Here is a 20,821-nt window from a genome sequence, read left to right as displayed (position 1 = left end):
AGCCTGTTGGACAGGGAAGGAGGATCTGCAGAGAACACTTCATTGCCTCGGATTATGTTGTTGGGGTGGGATGTTTGTCCAGAAGACCACTAATCAGCTGAAGCCGGACGCGGTTCCCTCGGTCTTCGACAGACAGACCGGCGTTAGCTCTCGGGAGCGATCGCTAGCTAGTTGGCACCAGCCGGGGCCCGGCGTTAGCTCTCGCTAGCTAGTTAGCGTTAGCAACCGGAGCGTCGCGGAGCATTCAGCCTGCTGGCTACACAGCCTGCTGGCTACACAGCTTGTGTAGCCAGCAGGCTGAATGCTCCGCGACGCTGGTTGAAGTGGGTCTAGGTAGCCAGCAGGCTGAATGCTCCGCGACGCTCCGGTTGCTAACGCTAACTAGCTAGCGAGAGCTAACGCCGGGCCCCGGCTGGTGCCAACTAGCTAGCGATCGCTCCCGAGAGCTAACGCCGGTCTGTCTGTCGAAGACCGAGGGAACCGCGTCCGGCTTCAGCTGATTAGTGGTCTTCTGGACAAACATCCCACCCCAACAACATAATCAGAGGCAATGAAGTGTTCGCTGCAGATCCTCCTTCCCTGTCCAACAGGCTGGTCGCGCCGCCTGAGTGCAGCCAGCCCGAGCCAACATGTCAACAACACTGTTTTTTTCACTGGTAGTTTGTGGAAATTAACCAACTTTCCTCTCTCTCACATGGTAAAATTAGTTTGAACAGCCAGGAGCAATACAAACAGAACCACCGCGGTCCCGTTGTTTTGTAGGCAACATTTTATTTGCTGACTGACCCATTCAATATAGGCAGCTAACCAGAGTGTATACACCCAACCCCCGGCATGACGTCAGCCATGACGTCAGCAACAAAATGGCGGCGCCCATGTTGAAAACAGGGATATTATATTATATTTTTCAGACAAATAAGATAGATTTCACATTTGATTATAGAACCCTGTCTTACACAAGGTACACAACAAACAAACTAGGATCACATTGCTCACTGCTTCATCTCCACTTTAAGCCCGAGATATACAGTAAAAGTGTATATTTTCAGCATTACGTTTGTTTACCAATTATTTTAGCTGTTATTAGTGAAATATAAGATTATGGAAATCTCAGGGCATTGAGTCGGAAACCGGCGCATATTGACAGGAGGAAGTGGCACATCCAAAAGTGAGTGTTAGGCGAGTCAATATATGGTTTAACCCCAAAAAAATTGATACAAAAGGTTTTTCAATGGATTCTGGTAGTATTGGGCGTGCTAAATAACATACTAAAAGTCGACCAAAATCGACCCCTCCGAAAGCGGTCATTTCCAAGATGGCGTCCCAGATGGCGCCGGGGTGATTAAAATGGCTATATCTCAAATTAAGAAAATGGTGCAAAGGATTTCTCAACTGATTCTGGTACCTCTGGGCATGCTCACTAACATACTAAAAATCTAGGAAAATACACCTTACAGAAAGGCTTCATTTTCAAGATGGCGTCCAAAATTGCGGCTGGCCAAGCTTAAAATGGCTATATATATGTCAATATAAAAATTATATAAATGATTTTGTCATTTGATTCTGGTACCCCAAGTACCCCTAGACATACTTAGGAACATACTAAAGTTTTAGGGAAATACACCTTCCGAAGAGGCTTAATTTTCAAAATGGTATCCAAAATGACGACTGGGAGCTTAGAATGCCTGTATCTCAAATGGGAAAACATTTCTAAAGGATTTATAAACTGATTCTGGCACCTCTTGTATTTTTTTTTTTTTTTTTTTTTTTTTTTTTGATTCTGGCACCTCTATACATTAATAACGAGCAAAATATCTAGCTAAATATATCTGCTAGGAATGCATCATTTGCATCATCAAAATGGCTGCCTGTAGCTTATTTTGGCTAAAATTAAAATTGGTTATTATATTCAACCTAGAAAGCTGGCTTTGGTGTTGAACACAAAATAAATGACCCACTTATTGTGGTCTTTAGGCCTACTCCAGGGTTTCCGTTAGAAAAAATTGTTGCCGGTCTCCGTGACCTGCAAGATTTCAATCTACCGGACAAATGAGATTAATTCCGGCCATAGTTTATTGAGCTTTAAAACAATTGATAGGCAGGCTATATAAAGAATGTCATCCTCAAGGCATGTAGATTTATAATATTATTACTTAAAACTAGGCTACTTTTGCGTATACAGTCATTAATATATTCCAAATAAAATAAGTCCCTCGATACTCCGTGCTGCTGCTGACTTGAAATAAAATAGACCGCGTATGTGGGCAGTCGGTCCGACACTAAACAGCAGTCTGTTATAATCACATTTTTATGAGCTAACGAATTCCGTTATATTGGACATTTGTATTAATTATATCAAGCGAAGAACTGAGAAAGCAGAGAGACGGCAACATTATCGTGGTTTGCGTGACGACTCTCTCCACCTCGCAACGACTTATTTGCAAAGAGTATGGCGCTGCAGAGCAGCTGATTCAGCTGTTATTGGCTCTTTTCTGGGAACCGCACAGCAGCGCCCCCCACCCAACATTGGCTGAAAATGGCTGAATTGGAGTACTGCTGGAATACTGCATTGTGCTGCTGCTGCTCCGGCTCTGCAGCTTCACAAAAGTTCGCACACCCAGCACTAAGCTCTCGCTGACAACGTCGTTGTCATTATTAGAAGCAACGAGGAAACAAATGTAATGATCGTTTCGTTCATCGCATAGGCTATTTAATTTTAGCCTATTTTAATACAATTCAAATAATCAAATTGTGCTTAGACTCAGGGAATTATTTTCACCGGACATTAAGACCGGAGAGATTAAATATGTCGGACTTCAACAGATTTTGCCGGTCAAATACCGGTAATTACCGGCTAACGGAAACGCTGGCCTACTCATCATCATCTTCAGGATCCTCTGGGAGAAACTTGTTATGTGGATTGTCACATTCATGAAGTTGACATGGTCCACAGACAGTAGTACAAGGTAGTCCATATTTTCTGCATGAGCAGCGAAGTGTCTTGCAGGCAGTGGTACAGTTACAATGAATGACCTTCAAGAGACTGTCTGGAGCAGCATTCATTGTTGACATGAGTGGGACAAATCTATTGTCCTGCAGGTTCCAGCCCCAGTCTAGAGCATCTATACCATCATCTGTTCCCATCCAGACCATGACCTGGTAGTATGCTCTACGACAGTGGAATTTGGTAGCAGATTCAGTTGGTGGTAGTCTTGGTAGACGTTCAGGCGTTACCGTTGATGAAGCTGAGACAACCTTCTTGCTGAAAATGTTATATCTCATTTTTGCAAGCGAATCTGTGCACTTTCCACCAAAAAAGACAGCCATTGCTTGGCACCCAAGGTCATCGATCACATCTGTTGTCTGGTTTGGTACAGTGAATGCATTGGCACAAGCCTGAAGGACAGGATCCCCTTTTACAAGTTTTTGGAATGCTGTCTTTTTGCCAACTCCGAAGATCCGGGAAGTTGTGTCACAGCCAGTCACAGCATGGATGAACAGCAACTGAGAACACACATCCTGTCCGAGTACTTCTTTCAAATGGTTTATGGCGTACACTTTAAAACTGCCATCAGCTTTCGACTTGTCGGACCTGAAATAAAGGCCCTTGCTATCTCTCTGTGCATAGTAAATAAGTAAGACGAGGAGATCAGTATCTTCTCCAATCAGCGTCGTGGTGTGAAGAAGAGATGATCCCACTGCGGCCCTTACTATGTCTACATCAGCATCTCCAAGTGAATTGACCACAGTGCAATCCCGTTTTTTCAGTTCATCACTTATCATGTGGATCAGTTTCTGTTTATTCAGATCTCTTGACAGGAACTCCTCCTTCTTACCTGAGAACTCTGTCTCAGCAGTGAAGTTGACAATGGGATGAATATTGTTTCCTCTTCTTTGATGTGTGTTGTCTTTAATGGATGGCCCATCCTCATAGCCATCAAACACGATGGTTGTAGCTGAGCCATAATGTTGGATGGTGAAGTCTGCATATGACTGTGCAATTTTACCATAGCTTTGTCCGTGCTTCCATTGTATTCGGTGAAGGAGTGAACCACCATCAAGAACATAATGCTCCGTTTCTGGTACAGAATCTAGGATTGCATCACTTGCATGATCACAGATCGCGTGCGCTAGTTGTGGTTTATCAGCTTTGCGGAAGACGTTTCCAGCTTCAAAGAGGGCAGGAGGGAAAGGACTGAGTTCGTAATGCATAACCTCCTCCAATGACAGCTCTCCAGTTTGGGAGACAATAAGGAAACGTTGAAAAAGAAGTGCAGAATCAATGATTAGATCAGGAGCAACCTTGATAGACGATTTTTGTCCAAGGGTTATGGCTTTATCCTTTCTACTAAATGAAAATGTGAATGCCGGCTGTCCAATCATTTTGTGCATGATGTTGCATCCAACAGAGTCATAATCATGCACGTTCACTCCATCCTCAGCGACAACACCTGTAACAACATTCCTTAAAGAAGAGTCTGGAGAGAAAGGTGAACATATAGCATGTTTTGAAGTGATCTTCTCCAGGTCAGCAGCATCCCTTTTCATCCTTGCCTCTGTTGAATCCTTGTGCTGTTCTGATGTTGTGTATGTCTGGTTTGAGAACTCCTGCATTGCGGTGTTATACTCTGATGTTATGCCCTTTGACATTGTCCAAAGGGATCTCTGATTGTCGGTCATTCCACTTCCATGTGTCATCCCTCCTGTAGTCTTCAATGACCTCATCAATGTTGTTTCGATTACAAGATCTGAGCTGAGGCCTGCCCATGATTGGCTGCTGCGACGGATAACATGAAAACCCTTTTCAAATTGTCTGAAGACATCTGGGTGGTTGATGTGAAGCTGACTCATCTCTTGGACATAAAAGTGTGCCGATTTCAAGTAATTGTAATGCCCAGCCGCAGCGAATATCGGCATGCATTCAGAAACAGCGCGTAGGTGCAAAAGCCAGGAACCTGTGCGATCTGCTGTTATCAGTGACCTAGCAACTTCTAACATGTGTTGGTAATTTAGCCACAACTGACTAGTTTTGGATCTAGCACACAGTTCCATCTTCCTTTTTCCCAGCTCTTCATTTATTGTAATGAGGGTCTCTGATGTGAACACTGTTTCCAATGGCATTTCACCCTTAACTATTGAGGTATACATTGCTTCAGACTGTTCAACCATTGCTGCAAATTCATGACTATCATCTACCATTTCTGATATTATCATGCGGTTAAGACATTTGTCAACCAGAAGATGGCCACGGAATGCTCTCTGAACTGATTTGCCTGTCATATGGGCTACTGAGTTCTCCCCATAGACTACCCCTAGAATGTCCTTAAGTCCTGTACCGTCCATCAGTGTACCAATTGCTCCTAGCAAATTCATAAATGTGTGAAATCCTCCTAGGAGCAGGACAAAGGACTTGAGGTGACTTCACTGTGGTGAATCTAGGATTATCTCTGCTGCTTTCCAATATAGGGGTTGGTCAAATGTAACTACTGGGGCAAGGTGGTGTTTGGATGCCAGACCACAAATGAACTCCAGTGTTGACAGAATGCATGTTTTGTCTCCGGAGTACATGTCTATCATTGGTAAGTATCTCACTGAAGACTGCCCTGGATGTTCATCTCCCTTATGAATAATGTGCATCATCCCCTGCCAACCAGGTGCAGGCTGTTTGAAATTGAACGATAACTCCCAAAGCAGATCAACCATCTTGTTACATTCTGCGAGTCTTGGAAGTTCTTTAACACCTCTAACTATAACAACTATAATGGTCAAAAAGAAGGCTTCAACTATGCTAGCTTGAGAGCCGAGAGTGCAAACACCTCTGTCAAAGACTAGAATGAAACTGGGGCTTAAATAACACTGCCAGGTCAGACACGCCCAGGCATGCCCAAACACAGGACTAGGTCAGAAAAGAAAGAAAGAAACTGATTCAGAAAAAGAAGGCTTCAACTATGGTAGTTTGGGAGCTGGAGAGTGCAAACACCTCTAACTATAACAACTATAATGGTCAAAAAGAAGGCTTCAACTATGCTAGCTTGAGAGCTGGAGAGTGCAAACACCTTTTTTAGTAAGCTATTTGTATTTGTATAGTCATTTTAAGCTCCTGGGCGCCAGTTTGGACGCCATCTTGAAAATGATGCCTTTCCGGAAGGTGTATTTTCCTAGATTTTTAGTATGTTCACAAGCATGGTACCAGAATCAAGTGAAAAATCATAGTTATATATTTTTTTCTATTGAGATATATAGCCATTTTAAGCTTGGTCTGCCGCCATTTTGGACGCCATCTTGAAAATTAAGCCTTTCTGGAAGGTGTATTTTCCTAGATTTTTAGTATGTTAGTGAACATGCCCAGAGGTACCAGGATCAGTTGAGAAATCCTTTGCACCATATTCTCAATTTGAGATATAGCCATTTTAATATCTCCACCGCCATCTGGGACGCCATCTTGGAAATGGCGGCTTTCGGGGGGGTCGATTTTGGTCGACTTTTAGTATGTTATTTAGCACGCCCAATACTATCGGAATCCATCGAAAAAACCTTTTGTATCAATTTTTTTTGGGTTAAGTGCTTTTTTTTCATAGATTGACTCGCCTATGTAGTCTTTTGAAGGAAGAGACTCAGGGCTTTCAAATTTCGAAGAACTACCCTACCCAGCTCACACCAGCCCCTGTCAATCATCTGACTTCTGGATTTCCTTTTTTATTTCTCTTATTTTTTGGGATTATCTCCCACAAACCTGAACGTTGTTGCCATAAAACAGAACGCAGTTAGTTTTTCTACCTTTCTGTGAACGTCTTGCAAAAAACGGTGTTGCAATATGATGAAAAATTGGGGAGAAATTTACATTATTTACATTATAAAAAAGATGGCAGAATTCAGTACTGTATCTACAAAACCTTGTTTAATCATCTTCCCTTTATTCATTTGCTTAGATTTTTCAGGTCTGGTCAATTTTAGCATGGTGTCATTCACAGTCAAAGATAATTTTTTTTTTTAAATAGAATTGATATTCTCCTTTGGTTCATTACAATTTACTCAAGCCTAGTAACAGACACACTATATCTGACACTGATCCATATATGTCCCTAGATTCAGATACCAAGAACATGCAAATGGACCATTTACATTTTTTTTGTAAATGTTTATTCTACGTCCTTATGGAATGAGTGACATAAAAATAAAAAAAAAAAAAAAAAATGAAATAAAGTAATTTTTTTTTATGGATGGAAGAGCAAAGACGGGCAAAGAGCCGCATGCGGCTTGCGAGCCGCGGGTTGGCCACCCCTGTATTTTGCTAATGAGCTGACAGGGCTGGGCGATATGGCCTCTAAATGATATCACGATATTGTTTGGCTCTATCTATCACGATACACGATGTATATTGCGATATTTTGACATTTCCTCTAAAGCACTTAAAAATGCGTGATTTAACCCATGGATACAGTCATGCCAATATGATGATTATAATAGTCCCTGCAACATATGTCTGCATTAAACCATGAAGATGCTTTAAAAAATAATTTAATGAAAGGTTTCTAGTAGTCTACTGACACACTAATACAGAAAAGATTTAATTAACATCCAAGACAATTTATATAAAAACTTTCATATAAAAAAGACTTTTGCACAGTACTGCGTTTTTATCTCCACACACACACACACACACACACACACACACACACACACACACACACACACACACACACACACATTAAAGCAAAAAGAAATCTCCTGACTGAACTTTTTTTCAGGCCAAGTCATATTATTATTTTAACCTCCACTGTATATATTTTTTTAATAGCATTAGCGTTTTAAGAGAACTAGATTATTTTGAACATCTTTTCTATTGCCAGTTTGCTTTTACGTAATATCAATGCTGTTTTCAATTCATTAAATTAAACTTTTTGCAAGGGTTGACTCTGACTTTGTCATACAAATAAACAAATCTACATACTGTAACATTTCAGTGCACGTTTTTATCTACATTGTGACAACTGAACAAGCTTATGACTTGAACAAGGAACTAAACAAGGGAAACAGTGCTTTAACACATGAACTGCCACGCTTATATCCATCAATGTATGATCACTGCCACCAGTCTAAGCCTATGGAGATGTTCACCTTCTTTGCAGGGCTATAACTTTTTAAATTGTATTGCTAAATTGACATTACTATGGCCCATTCAACATCGATTAGCTATCGTTCAGGATGTAGGAACGTTATACTTTTTCATTCATATATTCATACGAAAATACCGTCTAGAACAGGGATGGCCAACCCGCGGCTCGCGAGCCGCATGTGGCTCTTTGCCCATCAATGTGTGGCTCTTCCATCCATAAAAAAAAATTAAAGAAAGTTTTATAAAAAAAAGTTTTATGTCACTCATTCCATAAGGACGTAGAATAAACATTTAAAGATTTTTTTTAAATGCCCATTTGCATGTTCTTGGTATCTGAATCTAGGCACATCTATGGATCTCAGGGAATGTATTCCCAGTGTCAGAAATAGAGTGTCTGTTACTAAGCTTGAGTAAATTGTAATGAACCAAAGGAGAATATCAATTCTATTTAAAAAAAAATAAAAAATATTATCTTTGACTGTGAATAACACCATGCTAAAATTGACCAGACCTGAAAAATCTAAGCAAATGAATAAAGGGAAGATGATTAAACAGAAGGTTTTGTAGATACAGTACTGAATTCTGCCATCTTTTTTATAATGTAAATTTCTCCACCATTTTTCATCAACACCATTTTTTGCTAGACGTTCACAGAACGGTCGAGAAACTAACTGCGTTCTGTTTTATGGCAATAACGTTCAGGTTTGTGGGAGATAATCCCAAAAATAAGAGAAATAAAAAAGTTAATCCAGAAGTCAGATGATTGACAGGGGCTGGTGTGAGCTGGGTAGGGTAGTTTTTCGAAATTTGAAAGCCCAGAGTCTCTTCCTTCAAAAGACTACACTCACTTTTGGCTGCTCCACTTCCTCCTGTCAATATGCACCGGTTTCCGACTCAATGCCCTGAGATTTCTATAATCTTATATTTCACTAATAACAGTTAAAATCATTACAAACGTAATGCTGAAAATATACAGTTTTACTGTATATCTCGGGCTTAAGAGGTTAACCCTGTGATGCCCAAATTAAAAAGACATTAGCAACTTCAGAGGCCAGGACATATAAACACATTTACTATCAAATAGCATTGTGAGGCTGAACAACAGGACCAATTGACTTCAGAGGCCAGAGGGTGAGACCTATAAACACATGAAGGGTACCGTGACTGAAAAAAAAGGTTGAGAAACGCTGGTATATGGTGTGGCTCTTTGTGGTACCCCAGTAATTTTTGTGGCTCTTAGTCTCTGACTGGTTGGCCACCCCTGGTATAGATAGATACAGCCCCCCCCTCTGTGATGCATTAGGTTTGAGATTGAGCGTCTTGGTAGCCGTAGTTGTGTGACGTCACACGAGGAAGTCAATAGTCAACACAGCGTTGGAACCTGGAGAAGCCTGATGCATGAAGCGATATAAACAAACAGCCAATAAATGTGAAGTTATCTTTGAACCTCTGTTGTCAAGCCTCATCAATATACCCCCCCCCCCCCCCCCCCCCCCACTAATGCAACTCATGTCCTGGAGTCACTTGGCTGTGAGCGTTTCCAGGGTTAGATGCTAACGGATAACGTTGGTTAGCAGCTAACTTAGTTACCACCTCTCTGTCTCTGGGTGCGTGCGTGTATGTGCATGACATGTATGTGACGTAAGTTGGGCGAGTGTGTGTCTGAGAGGGAGAGGAAAGCGCTGCACTAAAGTAAGTCTCATCTCCGCCGTGGCGGCTTAGAAACTGACGTGACGTGAGGGTTTGGGCAAAACATCACGATGTTCACGATATGTTTAAAATGTGTATGGTTAATTAACTGTACCCGATATTTATTTAATATCGACATATCGCCCACCCCTAGCTGACATCTTTCCAAAGTTTTTTCCACTAAGTTTGGCTACATGCAGTAATGTTATATACAGGGCCAGAACGTAGGCTCACATAATGTTACCTTTTTTGATACAACAGGCTACAACAATGCGGTGAAGCAAGAGAGAAAGGAAAAGAGAGACTGACTATAGCGCAAGATTCATAACAGGTGTTGCATAATTGAATAAAGTGCCGTTATCGGGGACATGTGAGAACCATTATCATGTCCACGACACATAAACGATAATATTGTCATATTGCCCAAGCCTAGGCACTACCATTAGATCTGTAGATTAGATCTATCTACAATAGAACAGAATCAAATATGGTAGAATATATGTAGCTCAGTTTCCGTCCTCATTGCTGTCAGTCTCTTCTTGTGAAAGTGCAGCGTATTAGATTAGATTCATATTTATTGTCATTATACAGCATAAGTAGAGTACAAACTAAAATAAGTTTGGCATCCAACCAGAGTGCAAATGTAACAGTAAAGTGAAATAGTAATATACAATATACAGGTGACTAAACTGGGTATAACATATATAAATTAGTACTACAGAGTATAGTGCTAATCAGATGTGCAATGGTGTAAAGACAGTATGGTAGTAGTCATACTGGCCAGCAGCGTAACTAGTAATAGTGTTACTGGTATGTGCATGTTGTATATGATGATGTGAGACTCACAGTGTGTGCGTTGCTGATCTTCTTGACGTCCCACTGCTGGTCCCCAGAGAAGGTGAGCAGGGAGATGGCTCCGTCTGAACTGCCACATGCCATGATCAGCCCAAAGTCATAGGGACCCCAACACACAGAGTTTACTGTGGATGCAGACATAAAGATAGATTAGATAGAGATGAGACAGAAAGAGACGAGTGAGAGAGAGAGTGAGAGACCAACCTGATGAATCGTGTCCAGTGTATTCGTACATCTTATCCCAGGCTCCATTCTCCTCCTTCCAGATGATGACTTTACGGTCGTATGAGCAGGAGGCGAGGATGTTGCCATACATAGGGTGGGCCCACGCCACCTGCCACACTGGACCCTCATGACTGGGGGTGAGAACACATACAGTATGGTTTAAAATGCCTTGTGGCTGTAGGAACTAGGGCAGGAAATTAAGACAGGCCAAAACATTTCCCCTAAACTTCGTAGAAAGATTCTGAAATAGGTATTATTGTGTAATACCGGTGTCGGTGAGAGAAAAAAATCTGCTTAGATTATTGTATAATAATTTAATCCTAACACTGTGAGAGCCTGAGTGTTTTGATGAAAATGCGTCACTCCTGGCCTACGGTTAGAATAGATCGAGAAGCATTACCCTCTGAGGTCTGCCACCAGTATCTGCCCTCCATTCTTCACATCAAAGATCTTAACGGAACGGTCAGAGGAACAGGTGGCCAGCCGTGTGCCATAGTAGTCCATCTGAGCATCGTGCTGAAACACACACAAAAACAGAAGAGTGGGTGTATAAAACAATTTGTCTTACAATCCCCTTCCATGAATGAAACCCACCTAGTAGCTTTGGTACCCTGGGTTTGCTAATAACTATAGATATACTAATAATTTGCTAATTTTATGTGGCCCCTGTTGTTGCTCTATGTTATGCTTATTTGATAAACAAATGCTGAATGGCTAGATAATCTTGGGTTACTAAAACTACTATTAGATAGGAAATACACAAGAGGCCAATAACAGAAAGGTTGCTGGTTCCAACCCCTGGCACTGACAAGACAGACATTTGCAGCTGTGAGCTGGTGACTGAAATTACCAATGGTGCCCACCTCTCTGCCCAATAAGTGCCATTGAGCAAGGCACTGAACCCCAATGATGAATTGAAAATGGGGGACCCTGATGTAAACAAGACGAAAGTCTTTCTCTGGTCTGCATCCCCTTAACAATTGTATGTATTGAGCTGTACTGTACTGTACCAATTCTGCAATCTGTTAATCAACTTTTCAATCAATCAATCAACATTGCTCCACTGAGGGCCGCTGCACTGCAGGAGACTATGAGCTTTGACCTCTCTTATGAAATGAATAGGCCTATGTGTAACGAGGAGGGATATGCGAAAACACACATTTGAACTGCGCTGTGTACACTGACAATAAAGTAATCCAATCGTAGCTAGTATTCAGGGAAATGTCACTGCCTTATCATTCAATGAGATCTATTAGATGTAGCCTAAGCTAATATCGAACGGATAAATAACTCACAATCATGTCCTCGTGGGAGGTGTCCACCGTGTTGATAACGGAAACCTGCAAATCATGACAGCAACATGTTACTACTACAAGCATAGTTGGATACAAAAAAGTATTTACTTTATAACAAGTGTTAACGTTAACGAGCCAGCTATTTTGCCCAGCTAACGCTAGCGTTACTTGTCAAGCGTCAGCAGATGAAAACTTAGAACAGAGCAGACGCTTCCGCACAGATTTACATGAAACAGTTCGGCAACTCACCATAATCGCGGTAAATTGCAAGCAATATCAGAAACTTGAACTGTTCGGTCCCCGATTAGAAAAAACAATTGACCAACACAACACAACTACGACGTGGCAAGAAGCTCCGATTCGGTACGTCAATACGACTCGTCAGTCCGGTGGAAACGATGAGCGTGAAGAAAGGTTCCACGTAGCGACGGTTCCTACGTTGGTATGGGTATCTGATTGATTGATTGAAAACGTTATTAACATATTGCAGAATGGGTACAATACAGTACGGCTCAATAGGGGATGCAGACCAGAGAAAGACTTTCGTCTATATAGACTATAGAGTGGCGTTTACAAGTGCTGTCGATAACGGTAGCTAACGTTAGCTAACTTGTGAGTCAATCAACTTTCTTGACTTGCAAAATTATTCATGGGACAATTCAAACGGGATCAAAATGTGTCTCTCGCCATGGACTACCGTACATGATATCAACATATCATGTATTAAAAGTGGGGGGCAGCGGAATAGGAGGGACTTCGCCTCTCTATCCACGGGGTGGCGACATACACATAAACGACTAAAACAATTTCCATCATATCTATTTTTACCTCATCCAGCAAGTGTCAAGTTCCCCACTAGTTTGCTAGTCTAGTCTATTTGCCACCCTCTCCTTTCTCGCCATGTTGTCCGGCTGATCTCTTGCGTCAATCTTATTTACTATTATAACGTTTTAATCGACCGTGACAGGTGTAGAACTATCAAGATGTCGAATGTCTCCTACCACATCTCCAATCTTTTGGAGAAAATGACATCAACAGACAAAGACTTTAGGTAAGACAGTCAACAACTTATTTGCATGACAGTGAGATGACACTTTTTTGGCTAATCATGACAATGACATTTGAAAATTGTGTGTGGCCTCTTGCACTTAGTTTACAGTGTAGGCCCCACAGTGACACATTACACTGATGACAGTAATAGCTAGAATCACAATACAAAACGGTGACATAATTGTGAAGATAATTGTATTGAATCATATTCTGCTGTGGTGTGTGTGTGTGTTTCTTTTTTAAATATTTATTTTAGGATTTTAAATTTTAAGACAAACATTCAGTACATCATGTTAGAGCCAGTATTTTGATTTTCATAAGAAAACGCACTACAAAGGACTACAAATCCCACAGCGCCTTGCGCTAAAGCCGCAATGAAGGCAACCTGTTGAGAGACGCGGTCGGGAAGCGTGTTGCTTTCTAACAGCGGAGGAGTGCAAGAATGTGACAATTTGACCATGTGACCGCGGCAACGCGGGAGAGCGGCAGTGCGGAAATAGGCTGTCTATTGCCATTCTCTAAGACAAACGCTAACATTAACCAGCTCCTTAACAGCGAGCGCCTAAACTTAACCGTTCTAACCTTAACCAACTCCGAAACAATGCCTAACCTTAACCTTAACCTTAACCATGCCTAACCTTAACCTTAACCATAGAAAGAATATTGCCATTCTCTAAGACAAACTCTAACCTTAACCAGCTCCTTAACAGCGCCTAAACTTAACCGTTCTAACCTTAACCAACTCCGAAACAATGCCTAACCTTAACCTTAACCATGCCTAACCTTAACCGGCGAAAGAATACACGTTAAAAAAATTTTTTTTGATGGGATTCGAACTTGTCAACAACGGACCGCAGGACCTCTGCGCTGCCAGGTGAGCTGAGCTTCGAATGAAAATCATGGCGGATTAGGGCGGTTACATAATTCCGCAAGCTCTGCCGCTCCGCTCCGCGGCAGAGCGGAGCTCTGCGGTTGCCGCGCCTGCCGCGGGGCGTGTCGCAGCCAATCAGGGAAAACGCGGAAGCAACGGCAGCACTGCTCCGCTGTTATTAAGCAATAGGCGGTCGGGAAACAGTTTTTAACCGTTTCATATCGTTTCATACTTTTTCCTACCTTTTCGTATTATACGTACATACAACTTGTACAAATACCCTTTAAGTTATAAAGTTATATAAGCATTACCAAGAAAGAAAGAATGCCTAAGTTGTTTGTTATTTACTTTGAGTTTTGCATATTTTCTTTTGAATATTGTAAAGGCCTATTTTCTTTGTTGCATGTGCAAATGTTTGGTACTTTATTTTGAGCAAACACATCGCAACATCATCGAAACCATCGGAGGCCAAGCAACCAGGGGAGGAAATTAGGCCACTTTACTCGCCAAATGCGAGTATTTTTTACGTTTGGCGAGTAATTCATGAAGAGCACTCGCCAGTCTGGCGAGTACTTGTAATTACAAAACAAACAAAAAAATCATTCTGCAATCTGCTGATTCGCTCACTGGCACAAGCCGAACTCTGACTCCCCCCTTGATTCCTCCCAATCAGACCATAACCAATGAACATCATCGTTGTACAGATGCGCTCTAAGCTCCTCCAATGAACACTCATTTTCTAGAAGATGCCGCCCATCTAGGGGAAGTGGACAGATCACTGCGAGCGGACCTACAGACTCCTGCCACCGGCAGCCGGCTTGACAACGTAGACAAACTTAGACAAAAACACATCAGTGGATGAAAATAATTGCATGTAGTGTCGTCGCTTTCGGATATCAGTGCGGTCTGACATGGGGGCGAACAATAGCATGCGACGCGTCTCATTCGAGTCGGATGAGAATGACAAGTCAACCAGGCACCAGCATTAGCCGGCTAGCTACCTAGCATGTAACAAGCTACCATAACGCGCGTTCAACATAGTGGACTATACTGAGCGGCTTTGCTTAAATGCAGCCGAGTGACATTTTATTATTACCGGGTTTCCCCCCATATCACCACTCGCCCATATGCCCTTCACAACGGTGATGTTGTCATACTTGGCATTCAGAACACACCTGCTGAACCCCTAGCGTTGTCGATTCGGTTCCAATGTATTGTCATCTTACAGCACAAGTACAGTACAACCAGAATACATTTGGCATACAACCAGAGTGCAAATGTAACAAGTCAAGTTGTTTTATTTAGCTATTACATTACAGTGAAATGCTTGGTTCTTTCACTGCCCAACTCAGTCCAACCTAGACCAGTCCAACCTAGTCCAGTCCAGCCCAGCATCTTTCACTGCCTAGTTCAGCCCAACCCAGTCCAGAATAGTTCCCTCTTTCATGTTAATAATGTGATATCCTAATATTTTGAAGAGTAGAGACAGTGTGATTAATACATGTTGTATGCTAATATTGTGAAGAGTAGAGACTGTTATTAATGTTTTATGCTAATAAATATTTTAAAGAGTAGAGACACGGTGTGATTTTTACTATGATTGAAAATCAATTTAGACAAAGACATACAAAGAAGTAATTATCACAATTAGCGATTTTTTTGGGCTGGTAAAAAATCAGTTTGTCTGGTAAAAAAAATCAGATACTCGCCAGTTGGCTGGTAAGCCAAAAAGTTAGTTTCCTCCCCTGCAAGCAACACTTCGAACTGTGAGTAATCTAAGGAAAGAAACAAGTTAGAACTGTCTGTTTAAAGCGTCTAGTGCAGGGGTACATTTTTTTTTCTTTCTTTTTTTGGCTCGGAAATATTATAGTGAAATATTTTGCACTGTTGTCGCATTTATCTTGTTGAAATCCTCCCACAGGTTCTTTTTACTACCACATATTTAATTGAGACCCTTTATTTGTTTATTATTTCAATTTAGCTGGAAATACATTGCTACATCATTCAGTAACATTTGCAGAGCCTTATAACAAACACATTATTACGGTCACCATTGTGACCAGTGGGATTAATCAACACATTTTATTATTTATTTTTCTATTTCATTGAACATTGCACATGTTAAAAGCCATTTTTTTTACTCAAAATGTGAGTATTACCAAGTCAACTTGTGTGCTTAAAACAATGACAATAAACATAGTTTTATTAGGTTGAAATAATGTGGTTGTGTACTATTTTTCTGTTAACTTATTATGGATTGAAAACTGAAAACCTTAATTCACAGTAACTGAACTCAATATTTTTAAGTTCTGGTAACTTATTATTATTATTTTTTTTACAGTGTAGTCTTGCGATCAATCAAAACTTATTTACACGATATACCTCACATTCACCCTCCATTCACATCCTGGTGTTCTCCTGGTGTTCTCCATTAGGCCTGTAGGTGGAGCTATGACAGCACACGTACAGTACACACACCGATGGTGTGTGATGTGTCAAAAAATGTATGGGCAAATGTGAGTGAAATGGTTGCACTGTATGCAGCTGTTTGTCTGCATTGCATCCCCCCCCCCACTCAGATTTAGGGTTGATACAACCATCATAATAATATTGTTAATAATAACAATAACAATAATAATGATGAGGAAACACCCCCCATGGGATGTGAAATAATGGACGGACCCGAGCGGAACCCTGAGAAACTCCACGGAGAATTCACTGCTGTCGAACCAAGAAGACACTATCGCGTATTGTGGGATAAATAAAAGGCGGACTTGTAAACGGTGATGTCAGATATCAACGGCTCCCTAAGACCATTGCTGCAATTCTGCCTGGACAGCTCAAAATACTAATAAAGACCGTTCGTTGACCACTGTTTGGCGTTGGTTGTGTGTCATTATAACCGTGCTGTAATATGAATGCCTTTATTAGTTGTGTTCGATTGGCTATATGATTTTTAGATGCATCTATTTTGTTGTCGGCTAATAAAGACCGCGCTGGAATATGACTGCCTTTTCCCGTGTTGTTTGATTAATACCCCAGGGATTAAAGTTCTCCTCAATTTTATTCCAAATCGCGATGGATCTCCCGTCAATTTTCTACCTGCTGCATATGATTTCTAGAGGCATACTACAATCTATTTTGATGTCAGTATTGGGTAGCCTATATAAACAATATAATACGAGAGCATATACAAGAACAATGAATCTCACTGCATGTATGATAGCCTGCCTTTCAATACATGAACTTGAATCCCATCATATACATAGTCTGTCCACTATAGTGTCATTGCAATGCGTTTTCTATTCTTTCTTATACAGTAAAAAGGGGGAAGAACACTATATTCATATGACTTGTATTCTGCTTACAGCTTCGAAGTTCCACTTGTTTAGTTTAACGTAAAGCCTTTTAAATATAATCAAAACGTTCCCGTGTTTCGGCGGTCTGTGCGCAGAATAATAACGAGTTGAGCTTTATGATTTATGATGAATTGAAAATGGGGGACCCTGATGTAAACAAGACGAAAGTTGGTCTGCATCCCCAATTAACAATTGTATGTACTGAGCTGTACTGTACTGTACCCATTCTGCAATCTGTTAATAAACTTTTCAATCAATCAAGCTACGCGGAGCGCAGTCAGTCAGTAGCCTACACCCCGTATATTCCGATAACGCTATATAAACCATGCTGCATTCATTCTGAGAGAAAGATCTATTATTCCAAATGCTATTTATAGGGTTTTGACCATAATTACACTACTGTTGCTATTTTACAATGAACTATAATGAACTACGGTTCGTACAGAACGTGCCAGTGTTATTATGCACAGAAGCTCATTTCCTTGTTGTAATAATATATTCTACCACTGGGCGCTAGGTACGCCAGGTCTGACCTGTGCGTAGATGTACGCACGAAGTCAAGTTCAAGTGGAAATTGATGAATCCCACTCTTTGCTTAGAAATGATCGTACGCACAGGGTAAGCACAGATCTGTGCGTAGAACACGTTGATGCATGAGGGCCCAGGTCTAGTGGCTTGATGGAAAGACTGATTGATTGATTGATTGACAATGGAAGGAAGCCACGACATTGTTAAAAACTCTCGAGACGGACAAATCCGTGTGGAATTAAATGGTTGCCACCATAAATAGAAGGAATTAAATACTATTGGAAATGATTAATGAATCAATGGAGCGGATGTGAATCGTGAGTTTACAAATCACGGACTTCAGAATGAATAAAAGGATCGGACCGCTTTGACTTTCTGCATTGTGACAAGTGGATTTCTATGAAAAAGGCTTAATTGTGCCGCATGATGTGGATGTTGCAATACAGTACAGTCAAATGCTGCCAGTGGAATACATTTGCTTATGAATAAAAGGATCGGACCGCATTGACGTTCTGCATTGTGACAAGTGGATTTCTATGAAAAAGGCTTAATTGTGCCGCATGATGTGGATGTCGCAATACAGTACAGTCAAATGCTGGAAGTGGAATAAATTAGCTTATGAATAAAGTGTGGAACGTTAGCCAGGAGCGCATCTTGAGGGGCGCGCTTAATACATTTGTTTGTCTGGCTGACGCGGATTCGGGCCGCACAACAACAGGAGCGCATCTTGAGGGGCGCGCTTAATACATTTGTTTGTCTGGCTGACGCGGATTCGGGCCGCACAACAACAAAGCGCAACATTAGAACAAGGACAGCTGTTTTTTACAAGTGGATGTTTAATGACAATAAAGCATAACAATGGCTGAAAAGGAAAATGTGGATACTGAAACTCATACGGACCTAACGGTAAACGTGAATGAGCCAGAAGTGCCTGTTGAAAATGCTGACGTCAGACCAAAAAGAAATATAAAACGTACAGAAAAGGCGCAGTTAATTAAAAAAAGGAAAACGAAATTGGGTCAAGTCTCAAGAAAGAAAAATGAGATTGATTCACTCATGATTGATTATGGGAATATCAGCCAGGTGCAAGGTTGTTATGGGGTTTTTCAATTACTCTCCAAAGAGTTTTCAAATGCACATGACTCAGTGCAAGTCATGCTGTCAGAGCAAGAACAAGAAAGTGATCATGTTGACTGGTATCTCCCAAGAATGGCATATTTCAATGAGTTTCAAGATGTGATGAAGAAATGGTTAGCTAGCGCTGCCTCTTTTGAGCATGTGCCTCCTTCTGACCATGGCTCATATGTTGCACGTATGCCAAGCCCACATAAAGCAATATCAGTGGGCATGACAAGCAAAAAAGGTAAAAGCCATAGTGGCAGCAATAGATCTTCAACAGCTTCAACACTAAGAAGAAAAATAGAGACAGAGAGAGCTGGGCTTATTTCACGTTCTGCTTCCTTATCCGAGAAACACTCGCTTGAAAAACAGGAAGCTGATCTGGAAGCAATGAAAGCCAATATCAGAGCTAAAAAGGAAAGGCTTGAGCTTCAAACTGATATTGATGCAGCAACAGCCCAAATTAAAACATTGGAAGCTTTTGAGGATGATGGCTTTGATCCTGACCTTAACCAGGGGGAGGAGCAGTATGACACTGGTCAGCCAGATGTAAATGATGATTTCCTGGATGAAGAGAACCAAGGAAAACCTGTGGAGAAGGAAAATAAAAGGAGTTTCATAGACTTCAATTCAATTAACTCAAGTCATGCAGCCCCTAGTGGCCATGTCCAAGTATTACAGCCAAGGCCCACAACAAGGACAGAAGCATCAGCACAGCAGCATCACTCCATCCAAGTCAGACAAAGCTCTCGGACAGAAAGCAATGACTTTATCCAAGTAATGCAGCGACAAAATGAAATAACTGAAATGCTAATGAAGGAGCAACGCTTAACATTACTCCCATCCAGAGAAATACCCATCTTTAACTCTTTCAGTGCCACGCCTGGTTTTCCATTTTACCGCTTGAATGCCACCATCCGCGCCAATGTTAACGTTAATATCGCCTAATCTATGTTTTAAATTATGGCTATGTGTCTAATCTGCCCATCGCATTATCAAAGACTATTTTCCAGACAGTGCTGTGTGAAGGCAGATTGTTTTTTTTATCGCGTCGTTGCCGTTTCAGAGCAGTTAGAAAAGCCCCCGTTTTGATATAAAAAACAGCTCATTCTGGAGCATTCTATGAAAATCGTCTTTTAGTGGAATATTCCACAACGTTGATATTCGTCGGCCTTTTTATGAATCGTTTTCAAATAAACGCTAGATGATCAATATTATACGTGCACGCACGCACATTACGGCCGCGCGCGGATAATCGCCTCGTTGATTTCCTCTCGGAGTTTTACATTGAAACCGAAAGAAGACATTTCACAAAACAGCTTATAACTTCATCAAACTTACTCTGATTATCCTACCACTGATAACATAGAGTCCTTACCTGACATCAGATGGTATCCAACTGGTATATTCCAATTCCTGATCACCATTCGAAAAAATCGATACGTGTATGGATCCAACGTGACACAGTGGATCTCCATGATCCGCGGGGATCTGAGGCTCCAGAATGAACTCTAGTAACCCCGGCTGGATCAGTGAACTGGAAAATGTGGAGTACCGGATTTTTTTCCCCATTCATTTTCATTGAGTCCATTCCAAAATCACTTATGTCATCTGGGAGACGACAGGGGGCGCTTTTTTCCACAGTGATCACCGGCGCAGCTCGGCAATACTCGGGTAGGCTCGGGTGATGCAATAATTTTTCAGATCGCAAAAA

At 41.3% G+C, this 20,821-nt stretch overlaps 2 protein-coding genes across 2 annotated transcripts in view; one reads left to right on the top strand and one right to left on the bottom strand.

Annotated features, from left to right (window-relative positions):
* The window catches only part of sec13 (SEC13 homolog, nuclear pore and COPII coat complex component), a 43,055-nt gene extending 30,492 nt beyond the window's left edge, over nucleotides 1-12,563 (bottom strand). The window contains exons 1-5 of the mRNA XM_084316888.1: nucleotides 12,430-12,563; nucleotides 12,181-12,225; nucleotides 11,286-11,401; nucleotides 10,865-11,016; nucleotides 10,652-10,785 (exon numbers count right to left, since the gene is read on the bottom strand). Of these exons, the coding sequence (XP_084173014.1) occupies nucleotides 10,652-10,785; nucleotides 10,865-11,016; nucleotides 11,286-11,401; nucleotides 12,181-12,225; nucleotides 12,430-12,432 (450 nt within the window). The 5' untranslated portion in view covers nucleotides 12,433-12,563. The remainder of the gene's footprint in view (nucleotides 1-10,651; nucleotides 10,786-10,864; nucleotides 11,017-11,285; nucleotides 11,402-12,180; nucleotides 12,226-12,429) is intronic.
* A 600-nt stretch (nucleotides 12,564-13,163) lies between these two features.
* Nucleotides 13,164-20,821, top strand: part of cand2 (cullin-associated and neddylation-dissociated 2 (putative)) — a gene marked incomplete at its 5' end in the record, with an annotated part of 128,332 nt that continues 120,674 nt past the window's right edge. The window contains one exon of the mRNA XM_084316751.1: nucleotides 13,164-13,231. Coding sequence (XP_084172877.1) covers nucleotides 13,164-13,231 — 68 coding nt within the window. The remainder of the gene's footprint in view (nucleotides 13,232-20,821) is intronic.

This window comes from Notolepis coatsorum (genome assembly GCF_963971535.1).
Source record: "Notolepis coatsorum genome assembly, chromosome: 6".
NCBI lineage: Eukaryota > Metazoa > Chordata > Actinopteri > Aulopiformes > Paralepididae > Notolepis > Notolepis coatsorum.
Note: the sequence above shows the minus strand (reverse complement) of the source record. Positions and strands in the feature narration are given on the sequence as shown.